This window comes from Mustelus asterias, chromosome 10 (assembly GCF_964213995.1).
Source record: "Mustelus asterias chromosome 10, sMusAst1.hap1.1, whole genome shotgun sequence".
NCBI classification, from domain to species: Eukaryota; Metazoa; Chordata; class Chondrichthyes; order Carcharhiniformes; family Triakidae; genus Mustelus; species Mustelus asterias.
In genome coordinates this window covers 12,411,572-12,426,561 of record NC_135810.1, presented here as the reverse complement: position 1 = coordinate 12,426,561, position 14,990 = coordinate 12,411,572, and the positions used below count along the sequence as shown (strand labels likewise).

The window sequence follows — 14,990 nt, the reverse complement described above, 5'->3', positions numbered from 1 at the left end:
AAATATTCATTACAATAACAACCCCATTATCTCCTTCCCTTCCTCTATACTTTCTTTTGCTTCTTAGAATCATAGAATCCTATATAGAATCCTAAAATGCAAAAGGCGGCTGTTTGGCCCATCAAGTCTGTACTGACAACAATCCCACCCAGGCCCTATCCCTGTAGCCCCGCATATTTACTCTGCTAGAGTAAATATGTTACCCTGACACGAAGGGCAATTCACCATGGCCAATCAATCTAACCTGCACATCTTTGAACTGTGGGAGGAAACCGGAGCATCCGGAGGAAACCCACACTGATACGATGAGAACATGCAGTCTCTACACAGACAGTAACACAAGCCGGGAATTGAACCCGGGTCCCTGGCACTGTGAGGCAACAGTGCTAACCACTGTGCCACCGTGCCTTCATAAGAGAGAGATGAAATGCAGTATAGATTCAATCTGAAGGTGCAATATACCAAGGTCTGGTAAAAGCTTGTATTTGGTACAGTGCAGTGCCACCTTTGTAAATTTAGGAATTTGACTCACACCAGAAGAGAGAAAAATATAAAATCATGGCAAATCGATCACTGTCAGATTTTAGAAAAGAAGCACGCTACTTTCCCCTTGGTTGCAAATCAGGAATTTAACAGCGTATGGCATGGGTGGATGCAAACGTCCCGCACATTTCATTAAAAAGATGCCACGTGGTGATTGGTAATATAATACCACTGAATATGCCCCATACAAAAGTTCTGACCTTAAGCACTCCCCGGGGACTGCATTCACGGATCAAGTTTTTCAAAGATCTTAATCGGAGTTGTTTGCAAAATACAAGCAGACTTTAAGGAAAATCGCTGCTACTCTTTAGAACATTATTTTCCATAACAAACAATAGAATTTTATACAAGCTGGAGAGAGATGCTTGGTGCTCAAGCTTACTCTTCAGAATTAAGTACATCACTGACACATTAGAAATTGCAAGTCTCTTCGACCTGCGAAGGAATTACTAATTCCAGAAAAGAAGCACATCATTGTTTGACCGTACGTTTTTTTGGAATCACAACTTCAGAAAATATTTAAAGACTCTGCCACAACACTTGGTAGTGGGTTGTGTTTTCAAAACAAGCCTTTTTGAAATCGATCATCATCAAGTAAAACTTCTAAATCTCCTTGATATAACGACACCTGTATCTAGACAACACTCTATTTTTAAAATAAAACGATATCACTTATTCAACAATACTCGCATTTTCGTTATACGAAACCTATCATCATGTGGAAGACTATTCTAATTTATTTTCCCCTGAAACAGGGCGGCATGCTGCTTCACAGAGCCAGGGGCCCATGTTCAATTCCTGGCTTGGGTCACTGTCTGTGTGGAGTTTGCACGTTCTCCCCGTGTCTGCATGGGTTTCCTCCGGGTGCTCCGGTTTCCTCCCACAGTCTGAAAGACATGCTGCTTAGGTGCATTGACCTGAAACGGCACCGGAATGTGGCTTCATTGTAGTGTTAATGTAAGCCTTAACTTGTGACTAATAAATAAAGTTTTACTTTAAACAGTCAGTTTAATGGGTACAATTCCCCAAAGATTAACATGTTGGAATAAGTAAAAAGTATTAGGGGTTTAAGATTGCTCACCTTACCAACTTTTTCCCTTATGATATGCAGGTAGCTGGAACAGAGTTGGCCTAATGTTAATTCTGCAAACAATTCAGATTGGAGAATAAACTTTATCTATCCAGGTGCAGACACTCAAGAATGCCATAAACTGTATTTTAAATGTTACTGCGTGTAAAAGTTAATGTTTAATGAAGCTGATACAGTTGCAGGAACAAAAACAATGTAAGAATAATTTAAAATGATGAATGTGCTAATGGTTTGTAAACTGGTGGGTCACAACAGAACATTTGGCTGCGGGTTCCCTTCAAGCTTTAGAAGTCTTGTTCCAAATCTTAGAATCGCAGAAGAGAGCAGCACAGGAAGAGGCCACTCGGCCCACCAAGTACATGCCAGCTCTTTCAAAAAGCGATACAGTCTGTCCCATCCCACCACCCCACCCTTGTTTTTGTTCCCATATTGCATTTTTCTTTATTTTTGAAGTCAGGGAAACACAAACAAACTTATAGTGTTGGTTATTCAATATTTTTTTTGTGCTTTTTAAAAAAAATGTACAACATCTGGAGCGAGCCAGAGATCAAGGGCAAGAAAGCAAGAATGAGGGCAACACAAGAAAGCAAGTGAGACACAGGACCAGACACTCATGGAGACAGCGAGAGATTTAAAAGTAAAAACATTCTTCCAGTTTCGACTGACTCAAATTTGTTGAACTAATTATGTCACAGATGGTTTCAGGAAAATCTCAAGCATATATTAAAGTAAAACAGCAACCAGTTCTCACTATTTCTAAAACCACTTATGGCTGTTGAGTGGCTTAATTACTGTACTTTGGGTCATTAATGAGTGACCAAAAGACAAGAAATTTTCCTCGTGTCCAATACTTATTGCTGTCACAAGTAGGCTTACATCAACACCGCAATGAAGTTACTGCGAAAACCCCCTAGTCACCACACTCCAGCGCCTGTTCGGGTACACTGAGGGAGAATTTAGCATGGCCAATGCACATAATCAGCACATCTTTCAGACTGTGGGAGGAAACCCACGCAGACACAGGGAGAACATGCAGACACCGCACAGACAGTGACCCCGAACCTAGGTCCCTGGTGCTGGGAGGCAGCAGTGCCAACCATTGTGTCATCGTAAACAATTGCTGCTTTGGGCACAATGTTCAGTAGTGCCTGAACTGCATATTTACTCATTGCCCTCTTCCATTCCAAAAATAAACAAATGTTTTTTTTAAAAATGTATAAAAATATACCTAAACACATTATTTATCCAGCCATCCTCTGTCTAATTATCATTGAGAACATGATGACTGGCTTTTTACTGAACCAGAATTTACTCTGAATTGTGAACAGGAAAAGTAACGGCACAGGTCATAAAATTAGTTTCTATTGGTGCTGCTTTGCTATTTCGTGGATCAACCCATATTAGTTCTGGATTCACACACATGTAACATGTGATTAACACATACATGTGCAAGAGGAGCCCCTCCCCCGACAGCAGACGCACACAAACTATTACTGGAGTTACAAAAAACATTGGTTGCGGTGAAGACTGAACAGCCACGTTTACCCTTCTGAATATTTCACCCAGTCACCAGCAGTGCGTTGAGAAAGAAATGAGAGCATTAAATGCGGTGGTGAGATTGCTGAAACTAAGCGGTCACACTCAGGTGATCGAAAAGTTGTTGAACTTGTTGGTCGCACGTTCCCTTCATCACTGTACAGGCGGGAGTACAGCAAAGTGGAACAATATTTGCTGCGCAAACATTTGAGTGCCATTAATAAAACCGTTGCCTCAGTATGATTTCTTACCACCATGCCAATTAGATTAGTTTCTCCCCGTTGCTTTAGCTAAGTCATCAGCCAATCATCTTTTCACAGTATTGTGTGAATGACCTTTAGTCAAATCTGCTAGCCGCTCGAAAATCAATCACTGACTGTAATGTTTATTCATGACATCAGAATTCTAATAGCGATCGTGAGCGGTGAAAGATATATTTTCCCTCTGCTGACTTCAAACCAAAACTTTATTTATCCCTGATAAAGTACAGAGACTTGTATACTTATTCCAGAGGCTGATATTCTGTTTGATTCTGTGTCACAATAAATCAAATCAAAGAATCCCTACAGTGCAGAAGGAGGCCATTCGGCCCATCAAGTCTGCACTGACCACAATCTCACCCAGCCCGTATTCCCATAGCCCCACGTATTTATCCTGCTAGTCCCCCTGATGCTAAGGGCCAATTTACCATGGCCAATCAACCTAACCCACACATCTTTAGACTGTGGGAGGAAACTGTGGGAGCACCCAGAAGAAACCCACGCAGACACGAGGAGAATGTGCAAACTCCACACAGACTGTGACCCAAGCCAGGAATTGTACCCGAGTCCCTGGCACTGAGAGGCAGCAGTGTTAACCACTGTGCCACGATGCCACCCATTTTTCCACATGTATTGGGATACAGTGAAAAGTATTGTTTCTTGCGCACAATACAGACAAAGCATACCGTTCATAGAGAAGGGAAGGAGAGGGTGCAGAATGTAGCGTTACAGTCATAGCTTGGGTCAGCTTAATATACGGTAGGTCCATTCAAAAGTCTGATGGCAGCAGAGAAGAAGCTGTTCTTGAGTTACTTGGTACGTAATCTCAGACTTTTGTATTTTTTTCCCCCCGACAGAAGATGGAAGAGAGAATGTCCAGGGTGCCTGGGGTCCTTAATTATGCTCGCTGCTTTTCTGAGGCAGCGGGAAGTGTAGACAGAGTCAATGGATGGGAGGTTGGTTTGCATGATGGACTGGGCTATGTTCACGACCCTTTGCAATTTCTTGTGGTCTTGGGCAGAGCAGGAGCCATACCAAGCTGTGATACAACCAGAAAGGATGCTTTCTATGGTGCATCTTATTCTAGAGACTGATATTCTGTAATGTTCTTATTCCATCAAAGCCTAAACAACAGCTACTATCTCTTACTCCTTCACTGATCAACAGTTTTAACCTTCAATTTAAGCCTCAACTGGTATGTTCATACCTCAGTGATTGGTCAATTCAGTTTCCTGCTTCTTCTCAACATCCATTAGCGCTCCACCAACTCCAAGTTCTATCTATAGGTACTTTTATATTTATTTTACCAAGCTTCTCTATAGCCCGCTACCAAACCAGTAAACCAGTTTTCCATCACCCAGTGACACACTTGGGTGGCACAGTGATTAGCACTGCTGCCTCACAGCACCAGGGACCCGGGATCGATTGCCGGTGTGGGTCACTGTCTGTACAGACGCTGCACGTTTCATTTGGGTTTCCAAATCTGCTGTTGAGCTACAGAAAACCGCTCTGATAATACAAATGCCAGGATACAGCTCAATGATTCCATCAGCCCTGCATCAGAGTTGAAATAATAATGGAAAAGCAGCTGAAGACTTCAAACACGTTGACATCTGGAAAGGCTCAAACACATCCCTCGACAGAATGCAAGAAAGGACGTATTTCTTGATACGTTAAGTTTATTTATTAGTATCACACGTAGGCTTACAATAACATTGCAATGAAGTTACTGTGAAAATCCCCTGGGTCGCCACACTCCGACACCTGGTCGGGTACACCGAGGGAGAATTTAGCATGGCCAATACACCTAACCATCTTTCAGATTGGAGGGAGGGAATGGGAGCACCTGGAGGAAATTCACGCAGACACAGGGAGAATGTGCAGACTCCGCACAGACAGTGACCCAAGCCGGGAATCGAACCCGGGTCCCTGGCGCTGTGAGGCAGCAGTGCTAACCACTGTGCCACCATGCCGCACTATAGACAGTTGATAGACAACATTTCATATCTAGTTTGTTCTCATTTATCTTTCTCAACTTTCTTTATTTGTCAGTACTCCTACAGCGTGTCATCCTCTTAAGCTTCACATGACCACTCCTTCAATTATATCATGTAACATCTCTCTTCCTGCTCCCTACATCCTATGGTGTAGGACTCGTCACAGTCTTCTTTCTTGGGGTCTCAAAATGATGAAATGTTTTACCTGCCTCAATCATTTCTCCCATCTACCGTATTAAAACTTAAAACCTAATCACTACCTCCTGATTTATATTGTATTCCTTGGGAACTTAGCCTACAATTCAATTTCTTCAAGAAGGTTCAATTACAATTAAAAAACACAATAAAGATTTTTCTTAAAGAGAACTGGAATAGAATTGAATGACATACATGGGAGGATTACTAATTAGCCAACTCTAACTAGATATGTTAAACAGAAATTATCCTTTCCAACAAGTTGCATTTATATAGCACCTTCAACAGAGGAAAACAATTCTAACACCCGTCATATAAGCGTTATCCAGCAACACTTGACTCCGAGCCATCAAGAGAGATTAGGACAGGTGGCCCAAAAGTTTCTAAGAGAAATAGACTTTAAGGAGCATCTTAGAAGCGGCATAAGAGATGTCTGGGCAGAAAGGTTCAGGAGAGAATTAGAGCTGCAATAGTGGGGAACGGACATGGAGGATGCACAAGAGGGTGAAAGTGGTGGGACACAGATGTCAGAGAGCGATAGGTCTGTAGAAAGTTAGAGAGATTGGAAGGTGCTGGGCGGACGGTGTGGAGAATCTTTGAACATTACGGTGAGAATTTAAACTCACATAAACACGATTTTTAAAAATCATTTACGGGATGCATGCGTCACTGGTTAAACCAGTGTTGATTGCCCAAATATTACACTGCTCTTTCTCTACACCCTAGCTATGATTGTAACACTGTATTCTGCACCCTCTCCTTTACTTCTCCCATACGCACTCTATGAGCTTTGTATAGCGTGCAAAAAACAATACTTTTCGCTGTATCCCAATACATGTGACAATAATAAATCAAATCAAATCCCTCATTGCCCTCGAGAAGGTGGTGGTGAGCTGCCTTCTTAGAATCCCTACTTTGCAGGAGGCCATTCGGCCCTTCAGGTCTGCACCGACCACAATCCCACCCAGGCCCTATCCCCGTAGCCCCACGTATTTACCCTGCTAATCTCTCTGACATGAAGGGCAATTCACCACGGCCAAACAACCTAACCCACACATCTTTGGACTGTGGGAGGAAACTGGAACACCTGGAGGAAACCCACGCAGACACGGGGAGAACGCGTAAACTTCACACAGACAGTGACCCAAGCCGGTAATCTAACCAGGACTCTGGCACTGTGAGGCAGCAGTGCTCACCACTGTGCAACCCTTACTCTTGAACCATTGCAGTGTCTGTGGTGTAAGTACAGCCACAGTGCTGCTAGGGAGGGAATTTCAGGGCTTTGATCTCTATTGGTGGCCTGTAAGGAACTTTCTAAAATAACTTTTCAGGACCAAATATAATTGTTGCCAGAAGTTGGTGTCTGAGATTAGAAAGGATCAGGACCCCCACTCTGTACATGAAGCGCCAACTGCTGAGAACCAAAACTTCCATCCTGGAGATGCACCATCACATAACTGGGAATTCCAATGTTAGGAGAACATTTTGAGGTATATTAGAAACATGGGGCAGAATTCTCCACTTTTGAAAGTGCAGTGGCGGGTAGCTCTGGTGGCAACTTTCCCACTGGCCAGGATGCCGGAATTCCGCACCAGATTCTGCGCTTGGATCCTCATTAATTATTCACAGATGAGTTCCTCTCCCGGCGCCATATTTAAACACCAGTCCAGCACACTCATATCACTCTCTTCAGCACCACCTGTCTTCACCAAGCCAATTCAGGACGTTAGCAACCCAGAGGGAAAAGGCTCGCACCCTCAAGAAGTCGGTTCCTCAATCCCACCACCTGTGAGGTGCCCTTACCCCATTTGGACCTCTACCCACTGGATCTGGAGTCTTCCCTGCATCCCCTTCCAGTAAACAATATGGTATTCCCTTGACCCCCTTGTCTGTGAGCTTTTCATGCAACCTTGTCAGGGTCTAGCTTCCCTCCGCCTTCCATTGTTCATCTTCTTCATCCATTTCCGAGCCCCTCTGCCTGCTATCGTGAGACCCTTCCCTTTCACTCACTCATCCCCCTCCCGTTTGCACAGTCCTCCATCTCCATTACTCCCTTGTCCTCATCAGGCCTCCACCAGCCTCACCTTGCACTCCAGCCCTGGTCGAACTTGGGGCCTTTATTGCGGTGGCTCCATGAGTTGCGGAGCACAGCCCCATCCAGATAGACACTTGGATGGAGGGCAGGAACCAGCCCGCCCCCGCAGAGTGGTGTTCAGCATATCAGGAGCACCATGGCAGAAAGCTTTGTTCCACTCACTCTGAAGTCTCTGGCGTACTCAGCACCTTCTGCATGTCACTCTTTAACATTGCGTTTCAGACTGATGTATTCTCTGGCTGGCGTGATGCAAGATTGGATGGCCAGACAGGCAGCTGTTTTAACAAAGATTCAGGAGATCCAAATGGCATTCACTCCACCAGCTGGCGAGAAGTCCAACCCACCATTAACCCGCCACTGGGAGCTTTGCAACAGGTTTTTACACTGGCAGGTTTCTGGCTCCCGGTAGATTCTCCTCTCCCACCCAAGCAGCTCGGGAGGATTCTGCCCACGGAAAGATTTATGGCAATAAGGTGGCTAATCGGACTATATCATGTCTGTACTAACCAAGACAAACCTCGCCAGTCTAATCCCATCTCCCAACTCTTGATCCATAACTCTGTAAATTGTGGCACCTCAAGTGTGTCTTTTTTTTTTGATGTTGTGAAGGTTTCTGCCCCTTTCAGACAGCTAGTTCCAGACTCCCCCCAATTGCCCTCTGGGTGAAATAATTACCCAACCCCCACCCCCGCCAACTCCTTCTGCCAATTGCAATAAATCTATGCCCCCAATTAATGACTTCTCTGCTAACATAATAGATCCTTCCTGTCCATTCCATCCAAACCTCCCCTAATTCCCACTGCTTCCTCTATTCCAAAGAAAACAACTGGAGCCTCTCCAATCTTTCCTCAGAGCCAAAATTCTCCATTCCTGGCAGCATTTATTTTATTCTTTCGTGGGATGCGGGCGTTGTTGGCAAGGCCTGCCTTTCTGGTCTATTCCTAATTGCCCTTCAATAGTGGTGAGCCACCTTCTGAAACCACTGCAGTCTATCTGGTGCGGGTGCAGCCAAAGTGGCGTTCGGAAGCAAGTTCAGGATTTTGACCCAATGACAGTGAAACAATGGCAATATGATCCCGTCAGGATCGTAAATCCCTCTCTAATCTGATCACATCCTTCCTGTAATGCGTTGACCAGCATTGTTTGCACTCCTCCAGATGCTCTAACTTAATACGGTTTATACAGTTCTAGCACAACCTCCCACTTCTTACACTCGAGGCTGCAATCAAGAAAGGAAAGTGTCCGTAAGCCCTCTAGGCCATCATTTCTACCTGTCCTGCTGCCTGAAGTGTTTAAAAACTCCTTCTCTCTTCCTTCCACCATTCCTTACTCCCACATACACTATATTTGTCCATGGGGATATTTATTTCCAACATCATTCTTTAGGAATAGAATTGTGGCACAGTGATTAGCACTGCTCCCTCACAGCGCCAGGGACCCGGGTTCAATTCCAGCCTCAGGTCACTGTCTGTGTGGAGTTTGCACATTCTCTCCATGTCGGTGTGGGTTTCCGCTGGGTGCTCCAGTTTCCTCCCACACTCCAAACATGTGCAGGTTAGGTGCCTTGGCCATGATAAATTGGCCCTTAGCGTCAGGGGGATTATCAGGGTAAATATGTGGGGTTACAGGGATAGAACCTGGGTGGGATTGTTGTCCAGCAGTGTAGGCTCAATGGGCCGAATGGCTTCCTTCTGCACTGTAAGGATACTATGATCATTCAACCTTCAAATTCACAATATGTGTACTCATGCCAACGCATGCACTCCACACTTCAGTTCCTCAAATTCTGGAATGAGAAACCTGTGATAGCAATACGAGACAATAATTATGCAATCCAAAACCAAACTCTCTACCCTTGAACAGATTTGTAATTACTACTAAGGTTTTAAAAACATAAGGTGAGTAGTTGTTACAAGGTTAACTCTGGGACATCCACTTTCATAATTAAGATATATTTACAGCCAAGAAGCTTTGCATTGAGTAAGCCTCGAGCGACAATTAGATTGCGCAATCCATAACATTCTTGAAAGCTGGTGTCTGTTCTTGATGAGGTAGGCATGTTAGTGCATCAGTGGAAGAGTTAAAACAAACTTGATTCCACCGATGGCCAAGTGCCTTCACAAGAATTTCAGTAGAATAATGGTGGACAAGTATATTTTTACACCAAATCCACTAGAACTGTTCAAAACAAACTTAGCAGCACAATTATAGGCTGCAGTACCAAATGAGTTGTACGCCAGTATGGTGTACTGAGGTTTAAGTTTTAAAGTTTATTAGTGTCACAAGTCGGCTTACATTAACACTGCAGTGAGGTTGCTGTGAAATTCCCCGAGTCACCACACTTCGGCGCCTGTTCGGGTACACTGAGGGAGAATTTAGCATGGCCAATGCATCTAACCAGCACGTCTTTCAGACTGTAGGAGGAAACCGGAGCAACCGGAGGAAACCCATGCAGACATGAGGAGAACGTGCAAACTCCACACAGACAGTGACCCAAGCCAGGAATCGAACCTGGGTCCCCGGCGCTGAGAGGCAGCAGTGCTAACCACTGTGCCATCATGGCTTACCAGTGTTCCACTTCAGATTTCACTTTCAATTTGAACCAAGTAATGAATTAACAGAACCACACAAACTTTACACACCTTGGCTTAAGAGCAGCTTTTCTTAAGCAACACTGCTGTCCATACGAAACTTTAACATGTCCAGTAACAATACCGCAACCATTTAACAGGTGTCCTCATCTCTAACAGGGGGCTGCCATCCACATGAACTTTGAGTATGCTCGCAAATCTAGCTATTGCATTTGTTTGGGATAGGATTGTACAGAGTCATCCGAAACTGGTATCAGGAATTAGCAGCCACCTCCAGCATACCAGAAACATTTCACGGCACTCTCACAACAGCAACCTGATCCAGTCGCTTCCTTTATTCGTTTTACTCTGATCTCCTGAACTACTTAAGTACACAAACTTTGAAATGAGAGGGGCTTAAAGTTTGATGCAAGACATCCATATTGCTCAGCACCTCCAATAAGCAATTGCAAAAGAGTGAAGGAATGGGGTGTGGGAAGTATGACGTACAGGTTACCATTTGAAGTGAAATAGCACACTGTTAACTTCATTGCAGTGTTAACGTAAGCCTTACTTGTAACTAATAAATAAATTTTACTTTTTTGTTACACTGAGATTTTGTGTTTAAAGGTAAAACATTCTGTTGAAATTCACAAATACCGTTAACTGTTACAGGAGGAATAAGGTTATATATTCCTTGCGAGTTCAAAGAAAAGTTGCAGCAAGACAGTTGCTCAAATATTTTCCAAAACAGATCAAAATATCTGAAACAGAAAATACCACTGGGTAATGGCTCAGCACAGCCCCGGGGGTGGTGATTGCTTACAGAGTCACCAGGGCAACATTCATCAAGCATGCTGCCGTTGAAGATACCAATGCTACATTCCCCCTTCGTCTGCAAAAGCTCCACTTCATGCCAAATATTTCTGGGCCATACCTCCCCCCCACCACCCCACCCACTGAGGAGAATCGGCTGACTAATGGAAAACCTGATCAATGATTGGACTTGTAGAACTATGAGGTGAATTCCACTTCCATTAAGCACCCGCACCCTCCCCAGAAAAAAAATTTGCAAAGTTTGGTGCTGGCCACACATTTAGAATTTTCTGATTTTAGAACCTCCAGCTGTCGTCGGCATATTTTCAGTGCAGGGGCCTGAGAAGTTTTTTCTCGTCTCAATGACTCGCTCTGTGGGCGAGAGGGGGTGGAAGAGTCAGATGCTTGAATGTTATATGGCAAGTGGTAAACCAGCTGCAAGCCCTGCCTCGCCCAATGGCCAAAAAAGAAACACAATTCAAAAATAAAGATACGACACATCCTCACGCTCGCCTGGTGCAGGCTGAACATTGTCTAGTCTGGGAGAGGTTGAGTCCAGCACGTATCCCCATCACTTTAACCCCTTCCATCAATGCCACTGTGCAAAACCATGGCACTCCCACCAAAACTGGGAGGGAATAGAGATGCAATCGATTGCCCATCAAACTGTAGCATGTACCTTCATAATCAAAATATTACAAGTATGCCTCCCCCACTCAATAATCCTAGTGTACAAACAAAATTTTTTAAAAACCACCCCAACTAGTTCCCTCTTCCTTAAAGCTTTTAACTCAAGGCAGGGTGGAAGTTTATCTGAGCTCTGACAAAGGGACTCGAAACATTGGCTCTATTCTCTCTCGATGTGGAGATGCCGGCGTTGGACTGGGGTAAACACAGTAAGAAGTTGTTAAACTTCTTACTCTATTCTCTCTCCACAGGTAGAATCATGGAATCCCTACAGTGCAGAAGGAGGCCATTCGGCCCATCAAGTCTGCACCAACCACAATCCCACCCAGGCTCTATTCCCGTAACCCCACATATTTACCCTCCTAATCCCCCTGGCACCAAGGGTCAATTTATCATGGCCAATCCACCTAACCGGCACATCTTTGGACTGTGGGAGGAAACCAGAGCACCCAGAGGAAACCCACGCAGACACAGGGAGAATGTGCAAACTCCATACAGACAATGACCCGAGGCAGGAATTGAACCCAGGTCCCTGGCGCTGTGAGGCAGCAATGCTGACCACTGGGGGATTAGCAGATGGGGGACAGCACAGATGCTGTCAGACCTGCCAAGAGTTTCCAGCCTTTGTTGTTTTTGTTTCAGATTCCAGCATCCGCAGTATTTAGTTTTTATATTATGGTGGAAGTTTATCTTGTCAGCTTGGATCCTGTTTGCCTCCCTTGCAGGGAACCATGAATTGGGATTCAAAATTGGATTTTGGAATTGGGTTTTTGGAGCAAGCAAGGAATGGATTCAGGTTTGTCCAGTCCATTCTGAACACTGGCTTTGCAACTTTACAAGCAGGAGTAAAAAAAACAACTTAAAAAACTGAAGGATTACCTTACATCTCCCACCTTGTCCTGCAAGAGTGGGAAGTCAGATCTGCTGCTCATTCACCTTGGCAATGTTTACACACATTCTCCTTCCCCATTCACAACGAACAGCACCCACACATTATCTCACAACTCCAATAAACACTACGGAGATTTAAAAGGGTGGTTGGACGGGGAAAAAGAGATACTGTTGCCCACCACATGAGTTTATTATCTATTTATTTATCTGAAGTAGGCTTACATTAACACTGCAATGAAGTTACTGTGAAAACATGAGGGGTTTATCCTTCCCTTTTTGCGATATTTTTCTATATATATCACACACAATAAACAGCTCATGTTTTCACAGCAACTAAAGGAAGGATAAAGCCCTCTCATACACACACACATATACATGAGAAAGCTTTAGGACGAACAGTTAAACCTGAAGCCAGAGGGTTAGAAAATGCAAATCGAAAGGGAACAGTTGCAAATCAAACTTCCACTCCAATACTGGCTGGAGGAAAAAAAGAATCCTAACTTTTGCAAACTGGTTTAAGATTTAAAAGGACGAATAGCTCTTGCCACGGGATTCTCTTAAGTTTACAAACTTCCAAAGATAACTTTTTAAAACAAAAAGGTAAAGTTTGACTGATGTTGCAGTCTGTTGACACTGAGTAAGGTTTATAATAATAAACACACACAATACAAATTTCCCAGAAGGTGGAAGCCTCTCCCTCCGGGGACATACCTGGGCCAGGTCGTCCGCCCCGAGCATCCTGACCGCCGGACCCTTGATGCCCTGGAACATCGCCGCTGCTGCCGCTTGCTCCTCTGCCTGAAGACTCACCGGTTTGAGCTGAGTGAAGACAGGCTCGTCCCCAGCCAAGGCTCCCCTCAGTGCCCCACTGGCCATTTGCTGCACACACTCAGTGATGTGTATGTGTAACGTGTGGAGTTAACACACAGCCAGCATCTGTCCCACTCCTCTCCCTCTTACTGACTGTCCCAACACTCCCGGCACTTTGTGGTTTTTTTTGGATCCCAGACTCTTCCCCCCTCCCCCCGTGATTGACATACCCCCCCTCCAATCACCGAGAGGGAGGAGGCGGGCTCTCCCTCCCCCAAGCCTTAAGGCATCAGGTTACAGGCAAGGCTCAGAGGTAAGATTCAACTTCACACCTGTCCCAAAAAGCAGGCAGCAGAACATGTCCCAACCCCAATTACAGAGTGAGGTAAAAGCAAAAATACTGTGGATGCTGGAATCTGAAACCAAAACAGAAAATGCTGGAAAATCTCAGCAGGTCTGACAGCATCTGTGGAGAGAGAATAGAGCCAACGTTTCAAGTCAGGGTGACCCTTCGTCAGGGCTGATGAAGGGGCATTAAGACTCAAAACGTTGGCTATATTCAGAGCTGACGAAGGGTCATCGAGACTCGAAACGTTGACAACAATCCCACCCAGACCTCATCCCATAACCCAACGTATTTACCCTGCTAATCCCCCTGACACTAAGGCAGAATTTTGCATGGCCAATCAACCTAACCTGCACATCTTTGGACTGTGGGAGGAAACCAGAGCACCCGGAGGAAACCCACGCAGACACAGGGAGAATGTGCAAACTCCACACAGACTCACCCAAGGCCGGATTTGAACTCAGATCCCTGGTGCTGTGAGGCAGCAACACTAACCACTGTGCCACCCCATTTGGATGGGTACATGCATAGGGAGGGAATTGAGGGATACGGTCCAAGGAAGGGCAGAACGTTTCTTTTAGCATCATGATCGGCTCGGACTCGAAGAACCTGTTCCTGCGCTGTACTTTTCTTTGTTTTTTTGACACAAGAACAGCTTCTTTCTGGCTGCTGTCAAATATTTGAAAGGTCCGACCATATATTAAGCTGATTTTTCTCTGTGACTGCGACACTACATTCTGCACCCTTAGCATGGCCAATGCACCTAACCAGTACGTCTCTCAGACTGTGTGAGGAAACTGGAGCACCTGGAGGAAACCCACCCAGACACGGAGAAGGTGCAGACTCCAAGCCAGGAATTGAACCCGGTCCCTGGCACTGTGAGACAGCAGTGCTAACCACGATGCCACCGTGCCACCCATTCTAAATACTGGTATATTTTGCCTGTATTGCATGGAAGGAACAATACTTTACACTGTACCCCAATACATGTGACAATAACAAATCAAATCAGGCGATGAAAAACACCCCTTTCCCTTCCATTTGTCCGAAACAAAGTGAACATTTGCTTTTGTCATGTTTGGGAAAGTTGAAATTTGCTTGTGTTTTTAGGAGTGCAGATTTTCTCAGTGCAGCAACCATACTATTTTTTTTCC

At 44.7% G+C, this 14,990-nt stretch overlaps 1 protein-coding gene across 1 annotated transcript in view; it reads right to left on the bottom strand.

The window, feature by feature from the left end:
- Window positions 1–13,651, bottom strand: part of klf5a (Kruppel like factor 5a) — a 50,059-nt gene extending 36,408 nt beyond the window's left edge. Inside the window, exon 1 of the mRNA XM_078221575.1 lies at window positions 13,392–13,651. Coding sequence (XP_078077701.1) covers window positions 13,392–13,556 — 165 coding nt within the window. The 5' untranslated portion in view covers window positions 13,557–13,651. The remainder of the gene's footprint in view (window positions 1–13,391) is intronic.
- Window positions 13,652–14,990: the final 1,339 nt, after the last annotated feature.